Raw genomic sequence first — 14,994 nt, 5'->3', positions numbered from 1 at the left:
GAGAAGGGATGGCATCACAGAGCTTTGCAGTGTTTATGACAAGAAAATCAACGCCTCAAACGTTAATGAGGAAACAGAGCTGTAATGATTTTTTTGGGGGGCAATTCTGTCTTTATTGGATAGGAAAGCTGAGATATGAAAGGGGAGAGAGAGGGGGGAAGACATGCAGGAAAACCGTCACAGGTCAGACTCGAACCCTGGACCTTCTGCGTCGAGGAATAAACCTCTGCTTATGTGCGCCCGCTCTACCAACCGAGCTAACCGGCCACGAGCTGTAATGATTTGAATGCAAAAATAGAAATAGCTGCGGAACTTAAAGATAAGGTTCAAAGTTGATTCTTATTCTTAGAAAGGTGTTGAACTCTATTTTAGATAAATGTGTACAAGCTTTACTAGCATTCAGTATCCCAGGTAAAAATGTCAACATGTGAACGTTCGTTATATTTAAAGTTGTGATGCGTTATAGTAGATATCAAGAGCCAATAATTATATCTTTATTTCTATGTGCATCGTGATTAATGGAAATTTGTCTATAGAAGGTATACAAAAGCCAAAACAAGCATTACATAAGCTTTTGAACATACTCTACTGTAAGTGCCAAAAAATATCACTTTGTTGCAGGTGCTGCATTTTCAAACAATTCACATTTTGTCTATGCTTTGTATTTTACTGACCACTGAGTCCTGTCTCGTACTTTCATTCTTCTGCTGTCTTTGTTTCATGCGCAACACCAGCTGATGCAATATGAACGTTGTGTCCTTCAAGTGAGCACATCTACCTGTGCTTCAGAGAGAGTGTGTGTGTGTGTGTGTGTGTGTGTGTGTGTGTGTGTGTGTGTGTGTGTGTGTGTGTGTTACAGACAAAACTAGTGCTGGAGAGGTTTGTGAGAGACAGGACGGGAGCCTGTTGTCACATTTCTTCATCATTACCTTTCCTGCCCTCCTTCATCTCTCTCCCTTGGAAGTTAAAAAAAAGTAATCAAAGGCTTGCCATCCGACAGCTCGGTCTCTTTGCCTCCTCCACTTAAAATTGTCTTTTTCCTCCCCTGATTCTTTTGCAAAGACTGTTGCCTTCCCTACAAAAGCCCCTCATTTCAGGGGTGCTGAAAACCTCTCCAGCTCATCTCAGTGGAGTTATGTCTCCTCTTTGACGTCCCTGCCAAATTGAGGATGCTTTGTCACTCATTTTAACAGCTCTGCGTCTCGGTTCCTTCTCTGGGAGCCTTTTATCTCCTCCTAGCTGGCCGTGAATTCCCGCTTCTCTCTGCTCTGTCCTGCCTGTCGCACCACTGCATTGACATTAACATGTCTCTTAGCAGGCCGCAGAGAAAGAGCCATGCAGTGCTCTGGCCGGAGCACCGGGCTAAATCCCAGATCAGCGGGAGAGTTCAGGTTTCCTGGAGAGGAGATCTTGGCTGGCAGGGTGGATGGATAGAGTATGTTAGAGATTAGGGCATTGGCGAGTCAAACGCTGGATTAGGAGTGAATGGTTAAGAGGAGATTCCACAGGGTCTAAATAGTAGCCTTCAAAGGAAATAACCCTGAGTTTCAGTGTGTGTGTGTGTGTGTGTGTGTGTGTGTGTGTGTGTGTGTGTGTGTGTGTGTGTGTGTGTGTGTGTGTGTGTGTGTGTGTGTGTGTGTGTGTGTGTGTCTCTGGCTGTGTTTGTGTCTGTGTGCGTTGTTATTATTAGTGGTGTGTAATGTACAGTATGTGCCGCTTAATGCTTCCATGAATTAGGAAGGGCTGTGGTTTTCACTACTGCTGCTACTTTGTCTCATATCATTTATCTGGCTTATAGAGAAGACTGGTGTTCCTAATGATGGATGCCTTAATGCATGGTTGACTGTAGTTTTTTGCCCCTGAGATTTAAAAAAACACCATTCACCAGTCTTCTCCTTTCATTAATGTCTCTTTTTTTGGGTGACGGGTGGAGGAATAAGTGTCTTTTTTCTGCTGTATTTTTTCAAGGATGATGAACAAATCACAGGAGGCACTAATGGCAGAGACCATACCCGCATCAGGAAGTTCCTCAGCCAAGGCCACAAGAAATTGCCATGGAAAGTGGAGGTAACCCAAATTATTTCCTTTCCTTTCTTTTCTTATTTGTTTCTTTTTTTCTGAGGCCTGCCCTTAGCCCTCAATCATCAGCTTTTTAACCCCTTTCTTCCATCTTTCAGACGGATAAGGATTATTATGTTGAGGCCAATCAGTTGCTTTGTAATTTGTGTGACTTATCAGCTAAACCTGAAAATGGTTTCACTAATGGCGCTTCATCACTGGCTTGATAATTAGGTGCTTTTTGTGAAACATAATTTAGCAGCAGATGTCTTACTCCCTTTTTCTTTCACTTGTCCTTTTAAGGGCAGTTGATATTTGAGGTCAAATAGAGATACATTAATTCTCTGGTGCTATTATCGGAAGAACAAAATGTACCTTGCGGTTATAAAGATTAATTATTGTATGAGGATGATAATATTTCATCCGAAACCATTAGCGGGTTATATTTAAAGGCACCTATGTCCTGAAGATCACAAGTTGATTTGATTTGTCCTAATTTTTCAGCTCACTTACTGATATAGTTTACACACTCGCTGTAACAAAGGGAGCAGCAGACAGGGCAATTAAGCAGCCAATTTGTGATAAGGAAAGTGCCTCTATATATGTAACCTGTTCAGCAGAGTTTAATTAAAGGTGTGTGTGTGTGTGTGTGTGTGTGTGTGTGTGTGTGTGTGTGTGTGTGTGTGTGTGTGTGTGTGTGTGTGTGTGTGTGTGTGTGTGTCTGTAAGGCTAATCTGCAAAATATGATTTATTAGTCGTTTTCTACCTGGAGTAGAGTTTAACTATCTCTGCTGAACAGCACAGGGCAAACTATAGAGAATATAACAGTTCATACACACAGAATGAGATGGATAATAGGAAATTACTGATGCATAAGTTATTTTTAAGTAGATCTCATTGACTGCAGTGATACTGTACTTTTTTTTACAGGATTCTCTATCGTTCAGTGCCTTGTACTCTGCAAAGCATTAAGCATGTAATCTTCTGCAGAAGGCAGCATTACAGGGTGCTGAACACAGTATGTGCCTGATAATGTTAACAGTACTGTATTGTGTGTTTTATCTGTGTTTCTATGCCTCCCCGTCAGCCACAGCCATGGCTGGAAGCATTATGTTTTCGGGTTGTCTGTCCCATTCTTGTAAACGTGATATCTCAGGAAATTTCTTCAAATTTGGCACAAAAATCCACTTGGACTCAAGAATGAACTGATTAGATTTTGGAGGTCAAAGGACCAGGTCACTGTTACCTCACGAAAAAACATCAAGAATTCCTAGCTAATTATGACAAAATTCCACACAAATGTCTAATAGGAAAAAAGTACGAAGTGATGACATTTTATATCCCATAGGTCAACTTCACTGTGACATCATAATTTTCTGCAAAAAAATGCTTTTCTGGCGGTTATTCAGCGACATAACTCAGGTACAGGAGGGGAGATTGTGACCATATTTTACATTTGGTAGGATACTTAATTGGTGACATTACTCCTGGGGGCCCACCTTGAAACTGGGTGGTAACTGTATTAGGGCTGCACAATTATGGCCAAAATGATAATCACGATTATTTTGATCAATATTGAGATCACGATTAATAATCACGATTATTTTATGATTTTAACCACAAACAAAACTATTGTCACATGTAGGCTAATTATAACTGCTTTCAAATCCATATTGTGCTACATTCCTCCTCTGTTGAAGGATACTATGCAGGAGTCATTCCAGCTGTTGTGCGACTGCTTTCCACACATGCGAGTTTGCCATGAAAAGATACAGGCAACGCAATTTTCTAGTAAACACTAATAACACGTTACACAGCAGGTAACGTTAGCCTACCGTTAGCTACAGTAAACACTAATAACACGTTACACGGCAGGTAACGTTAGCCTACCGTTAGCTACAGTAAACACTAATAACACGTTACACAGCAGGTAACGTTAGCCTACCATTAGCTATAGTAGGAACTGGATTAAACACGGCTAAAATGCTGACAGCTAAACGGTAAACCTCGTGACTGACTTATGACCGACTGCTATCTGTTGTCCTCACGTTACTCTCTGTCCTCCTGTCTACATCTAAACTGAGATGTGCGATGCAGGGAACAACTCTGATTGGCTCATGGAGGCATGTGATCAGACAGTGGTTTACGGAGCTTTGGGGAAAAAAAACTTTAATACGGAGCAGTCTATGAACTGAATGACATATTTTAAATATCGTTTGATCACATGAATTTGATCGTGGGAAGCCAAAATTTAAGGATTGTGATTAGAATTTGATTAATTGCGCAGCCCTAAACTGTATCAATATTCTGTGCTGCTGGGTAGAAGATGTGTGTGAAGCATCCACGTTTTAGAATTTGAAGCATTGTCTACTGTCATGGCAACAACTTTGAATTCTATCCTGTTCCTCTGGTCGTCCACCACAAGCTCATTGGCTTTGCTGATATTGAGCTTCCGGTGATTGTCGATGCACCATGTGAGGAGGCTCTCTATTATTTATTTATTTATTTCAGGTTTATTTATCTGACCCCCAGTCAGAGCTGGTTAATGTGGCTCAGGAAAGGGAAGTTTGGGGTCCCCTGCTGGAGCTGCTCCCCCCGCGACCCGACACCGGATAAGCGGACAAAGATGGATGGATGGAGGTTTATTTATCCGGGACAATGCACACTAATAATATATAAAAGTAAAATGTGCCAGAATTAGCCTCGAGGCTGTTTTACAGCCACTGTCCCTGGACTGGTGGTAAGAGGTCACCCTAAAATGAAACGATTAAGGTATCAGTCCTTTGTTCTTCTCTGTAAAAATAGTCTCTCAAGTGAAGACAACATGTTTCTCACTAGAAATTATTTACTGGAATCATACATGTCAATATAGTAAAAACTTCTATTCCTCCAAAAGATACACTTAATACCTTTTAGTAAATGCCTACTATATCACTACATATATTACAGGTATATGAGTCTGGACAGACACGGATAATTATATATTAGCATATATTTTGGACTGCAACTTGACTGGTGGGCAGAGGCATACAACCGTGAGGCGGTTACTCTAGTTATTCGGTTTTATTTCAGCAGACTCTCCTGTGAGCCAGTCCTGAGTTCCCCGCCTTGGCCTCCTCCCCCCTTTGCCGGCACCACAACACATAAAAATCAAAATCATCAAATACGTCAATAATACTAAAACATAAATCCGCATTATTTTTTTTTTTTTTTTTTTTTTTACTTTGTTTTTATCACTTTGTAAATTTGTAAATTGTCACATGATAAGGATGATATCTGTTTTTTAATCTGGCCTAGAAACAGCTGTTGCCTGAATATTGAGGGCCCTGCATCTAGTTGTTGACTATACTTTTGGCATAATTTAAAGTTGTGCTACTTAGAAAATGAGAAGTCACATATTTGATGTGAAACAGCCAAGCTCGGACTGCAGCCAAACAAGCTATCTGAATCCGGACCATGTGGACTAATTGCACAAATGTAAATGGATTTCATGGTCTGAGCACAGCAAGACTGTTTATTATTAACATCCTGTTTTTTTCTGAGCTTTCTGTGTTATCATTTTGTATGTGAATTTTTTTGAACCGTTAAAACCACAGGATGCTTTTGCACTTAAAAGACATGTACATGATTTCATTGACCAAACTGAATTTCTTATTTATGGTTTGGATTTAAAAAGCGAAGCAGCCTCAGAGGGAAATAAATTTTGCAACATCCACACCAACTACATTTTACATTAAGCGTGACTAGCATCAAAGCTCACTTGTAGAAGACAACATGCTTTTTCTTTGACTCATTTCCAGCCTACTCATAAAGCAACATGCCATTTCGTTTCTGTGAATATTCTGCAAATCCAGCATAAATCTATCAAGTCATGTCCTCAAAAATCCCTCCCTCTCTTATTTCAGACTTATGCTACGTTGAGCCTAAGCCAAGTTCGTCAGAAATCATGGAGCGCAGCAGCTCTTGCTTTGCTTTCCTAGGCGATCTGTCCTAATTACCAGCACTAACTTGTTTTCCTGGTGCACGGCCAAGATGGCAGAGGTCTGAGGGGCCACTGAGCTGCCACTATCAGAGGCATAGACTCAGTCTGGTGGAGGTAGAATGGTGCCATATGCCAGCTGTCACAGACTGGCAGGTGGACTCCAGGTGACTGGAGGTCACACGGGCATCCGGCAGCATTCATACGAGCCACACGCGCAACAACTCAAAATGAATGAAAGGACTGCTTACTTTATTTCTTCTAATTTGTGCACCCTTAGAGAGATATAGATAGAAACAGAGAGGAAATGTAATATATATATATATATATATATATATATATATATATATATATATAATTTTTTTTTTTTTTTTTATGAAGTGCTGCCGGTGAACTCATCCAGAGGTGACTGTGGATTAGCGTAGACATCCTCTGTCCGTCAAGGACACCGGCATGTTGAGGACGCTGACACTGGATAGAGATCAGAGCGAGATAGAGAGATAGAGAGAAAGAGAGCTGGCCCACTTGTTAATAGTCAAGCAGCAGCCAGTCATGAAGGGATAAACAGTCATTTGCAGAAAATCCGACATGGATCCAGAGAGAATTTATGAACAATTTGATTTAGTCAGGAGCAGAAAGAAAGGAATAGTAAGAGGGATTAGTGACTTGTGTACTGTCCCACATTAAAGCCACAGAGAGCACACCCTCCCAGATGTAGTATGCATATGTGCAGTGATGTTAATCAGATATTCCAAAGGTGCAAATACAGTGGCATTGCACATAGAAAGGATGACGGTCTCCTTTTTTCTGGCTCATGTAGTGTGAAAATCAAGGCTGGTATTGCAGATTTGGACAGCATATTACTTAGCACTCAAGAGGGAAGTGTGGAACACAACACAGACACATGACTCAGGTAGGAAGCAGTCATCACAGCTGGCTTCTCAAGCAGAAACACAAGCAGTGACTGCAAGACTGGAGGAGGAATTAGGTCTTTCTCATGTCTCATCATACAACAATAACATGTGAGAGTGACTAGACTGGGGGACGGTGGGGGAGGGCGAAGAAGCGTGATATTTGTCTCTTCTCACTGCTCTTTCTTCTCTCCGTCTGTCCACAAATGCTAAACAGTCAAATAGACAAGCAGAAGGCATACATGTGATTTCTTTTACCGGCCTGTCATTACAGTATGAAAAGAATTCTGCTCATCCTCCGTTTTCTGTCTTGCATTCCTCAATTGGACGTTTCCACTGCAGCCACATCCATCCCCCTCTCATGTTTTATCCCTGGAATGACAGAATACATGTAATTGTAGGACAGATGGCAGATTATACAAACCCTCATTAGAGTAGTTGATGAGGCTGGAATCTAGATCATATGAACCTTGTCTTCTATTTTATGCTGCTCTCCTCTGTGTGAAATGAGTTCTCATTATCTCTCTCCATATAATCCCTTCTTTTCAAACCTCTGTACCTTTGAAAACCCCCTTTTCTTCCCCGTACGTACCTACTTATCCCACATTCTCTTCTCTCCCCATTCCTAAATTACTAATGGGCCCTGCATAAATTCAGTTGAAAAGATTTCATAGAATCATGCAATAAAATTCCTGTCATATATATATATATATATATATATATATATAGGGACTTGCATGTAACATGTATCATTTGATCATTTGTTCAACACTTACATTACAGCATAGCAGCTCAGTAAAACCACAGTACAGTATGTGTTATGATGTACCAAGAGTGAGCTTTAATGCCCTCTCCTACATGCCCTGGGGGAGCGAGCTGAGTGGTATTGTATATACCACAGTGTGCCTTTGCCAGGAACATCATGTCTCACTTTTCTTTTCCAAAAGGGATTTACAGTGTCAGTTGGTGCGATTGCTCGTCAGTGAATGTGCCGAGCGGCCATTTGTCAGTGCCCTGCTGCCAGCAGGAACGCAGAAGGCTGCACCAAATTTTAGGAAAGGGAGACAGCCTCCCGGAGAGGGGGGGAAGAGAGAGAGAGAGAGAGAGAGAGAAAAGAGAGTCTGATTTGTGCTCCAGTTGGTAGTGCGACCAGATGGGTCAGAGAGACTAGATATTAGAGCGCAGCAGAGACGGAGATATGCTCAGACAAGCTCGCAGAGATGTGGTTATGTGAAGGAAATGTGTGGTCTGAAGAAAATAGGCAAGCCAGTAACATTACCATGCAGAGCGGCCTTTTAAGCTGAGCAGTGGTGCTGTACGTCTTTATCAATCAGTTGTTTTCTTGCTCAGCCTCTTTCCTGTGCACCTGTCATTTCCCTGATTCTGTCTTTCTTTTCTTGCCTCACTCCTCATATTTGAGAGATGGCATAAATTGCTTCCTTCCATCTCCTTTTCCTCCCCTCCTATTTGATTGCAGCCTGAGCTGTAGGTGCTCTGTTGCTTTTATACTGTGGTAGCTTAAAGCCGCCTACGCATGATCAGAGGTAAAACCATGAGGTAGGGTGCAGAGCATAGTGCAGGCAGAGACAAAGCACAGCGCAGGTATACGTCATCATTCTTTCTGGCTACGTCCTTTCATTGGTTGCGCCTTGAAAGGTCAGCCGCAAAGAGATCAAAGTTGAAATAATTTGAACTTTGAGCGCAGTGCCAAGGGTAGCGCGCGTCCTGCGAGTTGTCTCCACCGCTCTCCTAATAAAAAAAAAAAAAAACAACGGCACAGCCAGCACGGAGCGGTTTTACCGCAGATCATGTGTAGGCGGCTTAAGACTATATAGAACAGTTGCTACCTCTGGAGTGTGATGAGAGTAAGGAAAAGGTGGATGAAGATAAAGATGACAGGTTAGGACAACATGATTCTGACTTAAGAGAGACGGACAAATTGAAAAATGATGTGAAATTATATTTATTATAAACAAATGACAATGTTTTGACCTGAGACCTCATCAGCTAATGCTGCCTGTGTACAGGTTCAATTCGTAAATTATATGCAGTACAGTACACTGCACATGGTATACATTTAAGATGCATTTAAAGTCTAATGAGAGGAATAATGTTAAGGTGTATTCACCAGTGGCAATCGCTGTAGACTGCCCTTACTGAGCGTGACAAAATGCTCATTTAAATACACATGCACAAACACACACCGATGGTGGCAGAGCAGGGTTTGGTGTCTTGCTCAATTATACTTTGACAGCTGAGCTGGGCTTGGGCTCTTCTCTTGCAGCTGTGCCCAGTGGCGGAGTGGCAATCGGGAGAGTCGGGACTTCTCCCGGTGGGCCGGTAGTGTTTCGAGGCCGCGAGGGCCGGTCTGATAATAGTTAGACATTGCAAGTTCTTAGCAACACCATCCGCTGCCCGCTGGTCAAACTGTGCAGCCTCTGCTCAACCCGTACGGGGGCCGCAGCAGCCTCTTATTTCAATACAAACGCAGGCTAAATAGAAAGCACTAACGGTCACAACCATGTCTAGGATTTTCAGAAACATAGGGGGACCAGTGAGCGGCTCCTCCCCAAGGAGGCGTAAAGCCATCGAACACCTATTTTTTTTCGGTAACGTTAACAGACAGTGTGTGTGTGAGTCTAATGATGGAAAGCCAAAAAAGAAAAGGGAAAGGTGGCGCTGAGATGGTCAGACTCAAAAGGAAAAAAAGGGGTTGTGTTGCTGTGCTGTGTGTTGTTCATTCATTCACCATCCGAACATTCATTTATCTCATGCTCCAAAAGAAGGAATCAGGAGGGATACAAAAAAACGAGACAGAAAGCACAGGGACAGCCGACAGCTGAGCTCAGGCAAACCAAAGACCGAGAGAAGAGAAATGGACAGCATTTGGCAGCACGCGGACAGAGATGGACGGATGGAGAGGCAGAAATAGAGAGGTCAGACGGAGGAGGGGACAACGTTAGGTTTTATAGGAGACAGAGGCAGCACTCACAGGGAAAAATCCAAATGACATAACAGGAGCGAGGGAAAGTTCAGCAGTCAGGGAAGCAAAGGGATAACACGGTGAGTTTAAGGATGAAGAAAAAATAACTTTCCTCTTTCCCCATTCCACATCCTGCTAAGGCCAGAGCACAGACAGACCTCTTGCAGCGCTGTCACCCAGAAAACGGAACCAATTATACACAAGCATCTCCCAGCACAAAGCCGACTTTACAGCATGTGGCCTCTCCAGGGCTGCACAGCGATATGCGTGTGTGAACAATTAGAGACTTTTAGCCTCTTATTGCTATTTGACAAGAGGCCAGGCCAAAAAAGGTTTGCTTTTAAAGCCAACAGGAAATCTATTAAAAGCTTTACATAAGGCATATTTACACAGGAACTAGTCCCGTCTGCTAAATCTCTCTAACCTCGCTACGCCTCCCCCTGTCTACCACTCCCTTTTTAAACATCAGACATCTTTCTGACCCCCCAGTTTTTCTCTGATTGAATTCCGTTGACCCCTCAAATCCCTGTCTCTTTCTCTTCTCTCTCTGTTTTTCAGTAGGATCAATCTTTCTGCAGCTGGAAAGAAAGAAATGATGTGCACATGAAAATCTAAGAACTAAAATCAGGAGTCCCACTGCTTTGGACTGACATGTTTGTTGACTGTTTGTTGCTCAACGAAAATGTATCATGGTTTATGCATGAGCTGTAATTGCCACGCTGCTGTCAGTGTGCAGGGCACTTACTTGACCGTACAGACCCGAGAGATAAATAAAAAAGGACCACATTGAGTCAGGCCATCTGTTAGAATGCCTGTATGATACTGAACGAGCACGACACCTTCCATCAACGTCTTTCTCCTTTAAATGCAGACATGTAGAAATGTTTACCATAAAAGGCTTTCCTGTCTCACCCCTCTAATCCCTCTGATCAAAGCGCAACAGGATGTGTGTTTTTTGTTGTTGTCACAAGGTCACTCTCCTGATTTATTGGTTTGACACTTGTTGGCTAGAGCTAGCTAGCAGCTACTTTACACACAGAACGGCTACCTTCATCCAGCCAGCTTTCACTTTGATCCATCCAGGGAACCCCACTGCATGGTCAAATAGTCATTTGATGAGAGTCAGCTTCCTTCTCAAGTTCTGTGTGATGTTCTAAATATCTGTGGCGGCATTACAGCAGCAGCCTGCTGGGGCTGCTTTCACGCATTAAACCAAGCCATATGTGCGTACAGTATGGGGATTTGTGTTGGTACAGTTAGTTGATCATCCAGTATGGAAAGTTGGAGTTTTCCGGTCATTAAATCACTGAGACAACCCCCCTAAGGCCCGACACATAAGATGCATTGTGCATATGTGCAAGTGTTGGCTTTGTGTGCGATTGTGTAACCATGCATCCGTACACGTAGTCGCATCTCTAAGCCTCATGCTACCCTTTAATGATTGGTGTGTAACAATAACAGTCTTGTGTTGAGGAAATTACACCACCTGGTGTGCATCTCACTTTTTAAACCACAACATTTGTTTGTTTGTCCTGTGTGTGTAAGGATGTGAAAAGTTTTAGTTGTCTATATACTCCACTATAATACTCCACTTCCAAAGCAGCGTCATCAGCGAGTCATCTGTTCTCATATATGTCCAGACCTGTGTGTGTGTGTGTGTGTGTGTGTGTGTGTGTGTGTGTGAGTGAGTGAGGACACTATATAGGCAGACTGGTTTCACCATCTGTCCTTTTTGTGTCCCGTGATTTCCCTGTGTAATTCAGACAAATGTCAGACTATGGGCAGTGGATGAGCTCCGACAAACTGCTCCAGACATTCTCAGTTTACACTCAGTTCACCACCACCCCCCCGTCCCCGCTCAATACTCCTGATAAGCACTCTGTCAACCTTCTCTTATTCAGGACAGCAGTGAGAACACTGGAAACTTGACGCTGCATTCACGTTTCACCAAGGATTGATTTCTCCTGCGCGGTGGAGAGCTATCAGAAATAATAAACATTTCTGTTTAAAAGTAAATTTACTGAAACCAGTGCAAATGGCAATTTTGCTGTCAATATGGGAGCTCCAGCTCAAGTACTGAAGCATAACCTTCCTATTTAATAGAAAATGTGATGCTCTTGTTGCTGCGTGCACTAACCTCTTTCCTCTCTGTGTGTGATTGTGTGTTGGCAGTATAAAGGACAGGCCAACCTGCATGTGTTTGAGGACTGGTGTGGCTCCTCTATAGCCCAACTCAGAAAGAACCTGCACTTCCCTCTCTACCCTCATGTAAGTATTACAGACTGTGGGCGTAATGTATTAACATTAAAGGTGCATTAAATTGACCGTCTGCAAAGCGTCTACCCACTTAGTTACTGTTTCTACACCTGTCAGGGTCTCCGTTCTTGTACGGCACATATGCAGTTTAACAATGATAACAGTGGCAGATTTACCACTAGACATATATTGTAACCTTTAATACAATGGGTCGTTATCTTGAAACCGAGGTAGACCGAAGCAGGATTTTAATTTCTAGCTGAAATGTCATTGTCACTAGAGGATTTGATTGACTGTTGCCAGCTACCTAATTAAGCTAACACTAGTTCCGTGACTATTCTCTGGCAGACTTTTTATTTGTTTTAAACTGACTCATTTTAAAACAGAAACCCTGTAAATGGGTCTCAGATATGCACTTAACTATGATATCGTGCTAAAAGACTTAGGCTATCTCCCAATCAAAAGCCTCCAGTCATCCTCACCATGATTAATGTAGAAGACATGGAAACAGCATTCTTCTTTTATGGCAGTGCAGACGTGGATAGGGTTCACTCATATAAAAAAGAAAAGTCTGTCGAAGTTTATTTGTTAATTTGTTAATGCAACAACTGCTGCATCTATAATCTGAATGTAATCCTGTTTCTCACTGCAGGCCAGAACCACACTGAGGAAGCTGGCAGTTGCTCCGAAGTGGAAGAACTATGGCCTGAGAATATTTGGCTTCCTTCACCCTTACAGAGATGGTAACTTATTCATCTTATTAGCGAGCCCCTCCACTAAAGCTGAGGGCCTTGGAGCATGTGTCCTTTATAAGAGTAAACAATTACCACAGCTCTCTTAATCCAAGCTTTTGAGAGCCACTAATATGGTGGATATTCACATTTTTATTAGGGCTGAATACCCTTGAGCCTAGTTGCTATGGGAACTGAAAAGCCTTAACACCCAAGTGCCCTTACACAAATGCCGAAAATAAAGTTATTAATTAGATTACCGTTCATTTCAGTCTCTTATGTAGCTCTTTTTTCTGGTGCTATGGCGCTCTCCAGCCGATGGCTCAAAGGTCACACTATATTCAGGATTCTGATGAGCACTCTAACAAGTGCCTTTCACCTCACACTGCCACACGCAACCTTTTACACGCTATCGTAGATTGATTGAGTTAGCCGCGTAGAAATGCTCAGAGGTTTTCCAGATTCCAGTGTGTCCTTGAAAATACAGTTGCTGCTTTATCATTCTGATTCAGTCAGATACAAGTATATTTCACATGTGAATTATACTGAGATTGCACCAGGTAATATTTACATTCAGTATTTAGTTTATAATGTGTCTACTTGAAGAATTCCTACACACCAACTACGGTACTGTTTGCCACACATTTCGTCATCTCAGTCTTTAAAAGGATGACAAACAACTGCAAAGTCACACTTAAGAAAGCCTCCCTGGTAACAGCTTGAAGGGAAAGTAGTTTTATGCAGCTATAGTACTATATAACTTGTTCAATGATGTAGTAAGAATCCTGATTATCCACTTTTATACTTAAAGATGGCCTTAATTACCTAACTCTACTGGCTGCTCGTTTGCTTTTCGTGCTCCTTCTGGTTTAAAAGGATCCGTGCACAATTCACATAGGTGTTCCATATGGATTGGAAATTCAGTTGCAGTAACACTTTTGATATCACTGTGGCCAAATGTGTCATGTCTGACCACTGCCAGAGGCAGTCTGGGCATGAAATGTTAGGTCCTTTTTTCACACCTAAGAATCATCCATATCTTCTTTTGATCTTGGATCATGTTTTTTTCCCTCCAGGTGATTTCCAGTTCTCTGTATCGTCTGATGATAACTCTGAGCTCTGGCTGAGTCCTGATGAGAGCCCTCTCAACGCCAGACTGCTGGTCTACGTAGGACAGGTAAGCAGCACCCAGCTGTGAAGAATTCTTGCATAATATCTGTACCACAGAGAGAGAAAGAGAATAACTTTGATAAAAAACCAACATGGTCTCAGCATTTTTATGCTTTGTGATTCTCAGCAAATTCTCTAAGTACACGTTTCCATGTACAGTCCCTGGCTTTAACTAATATTGCCTAGCAACAAGCTTTTACTGCAGGAATAAACTAAACCCCCTAGGGCATAACTAGTTTCAAACTCATCAATGCCATGACTTAAAGAGCAAAAAACACTTAGTATAATATATACCTCTGGGAAAGCACTTCCACAGCCCGATATGTGCAGGGAAACCAAACCCTTATCATTAGACTTCATAGTGACTTTATTATAAGATAAGAGATTTAGGCTGAGAGTGACTCATAGCTCCAAATGGCATTTAATGGATTCCCTTCCCTTCCTTTCATATAAAATCACGCACACAACAGATTGGATAAGTTTAGTCATTAATGGGATTGTGAGGGTCTAAAGCTATTAGACTAATAATGCTATGATCTGAAATCCATGCTGAGACATTTGCCGTTAGTAAGAACAGCGGGTCCTCACCAGTCAACAACAGAAGCGTTTTATTCTGCCAGTGCCCAACCTTGCAGCAACAGGAGGAACACTGAGTGATTTGTTCGTCTTTAGTAATCATCCGCTCACCTCATGTCACCATCTTAACACTGAGGCTATCAACACATCAACAACACCTCCAACACGCAGCTTGGAATACAGGAGACTCAAATCCTCTTGTAAAACATCATATGAATAATCGTTTCCTTTTCCCATCCACCCTCTGCCCACAATTGAATTGAAGTCAAGCTGTGCTGCTACTGCCTTTCCTAATAAAGTTTTCTCGGTGAAACCTTACATTTTTAAGAA

General features: G+C 42.2%; 1 protein-coding gene across 4 annotated transcripts in view; it reads left to right on the top strand.

Moving 5' to 3' along the window:
* The window catches only part of b4galnt4a (beta-1,4-N-acetyl-galactosaminyl transferase 4a), a 157,612-nt gene that overhangs the window by 87,438 nt on the left and 55,180 nt on the right, over window positions 1–14,994 (top strand). For all 4 annotated transcript variants that reach the window (XM_039807650.1, XM_039807653.1, XM_039807651.1 and 1 more), the window contains 4 exons: window positions 1,969–2,067; window positions 12,104–12,199; window positions 12,840–12,930; window positions 13,995–14,095. In XM_039807650.1, coding sequence (XP_039663584.1) covers window positions 1,969–2,067; window positions 12,104–12,199; window positions 12,840–12,930; window positions 13,995–14,095 — 387 coding nt within the window. The remainder of the gene's footprint in view (window positions 1–1,968; window positions 2,068–12,103; window positions 12,200–12,839; window positions 12,931–13,994; window positions 14,096–14,994) is intronic.

This window comes from Perca fluviatilis, chromosome 8, assembly GCF_010015445.1.
Source record: "Perca fluviatilis chromosome 8, GENO_Pfluv_1.0, whole genome shotgun sequence".
In the NCBI taxonomy this organism is placed as follows: Eukaryota; Metazoa; Chordata; class Actinopteri; order Perciformes; family Percidae; genus Perca; species Perca fluviatilis.
The sequence above is the reverse complement of the archived record's forward strand: the minus strand, read 5'-3'. Positions and strand labels throughout refer to the sequence as shown.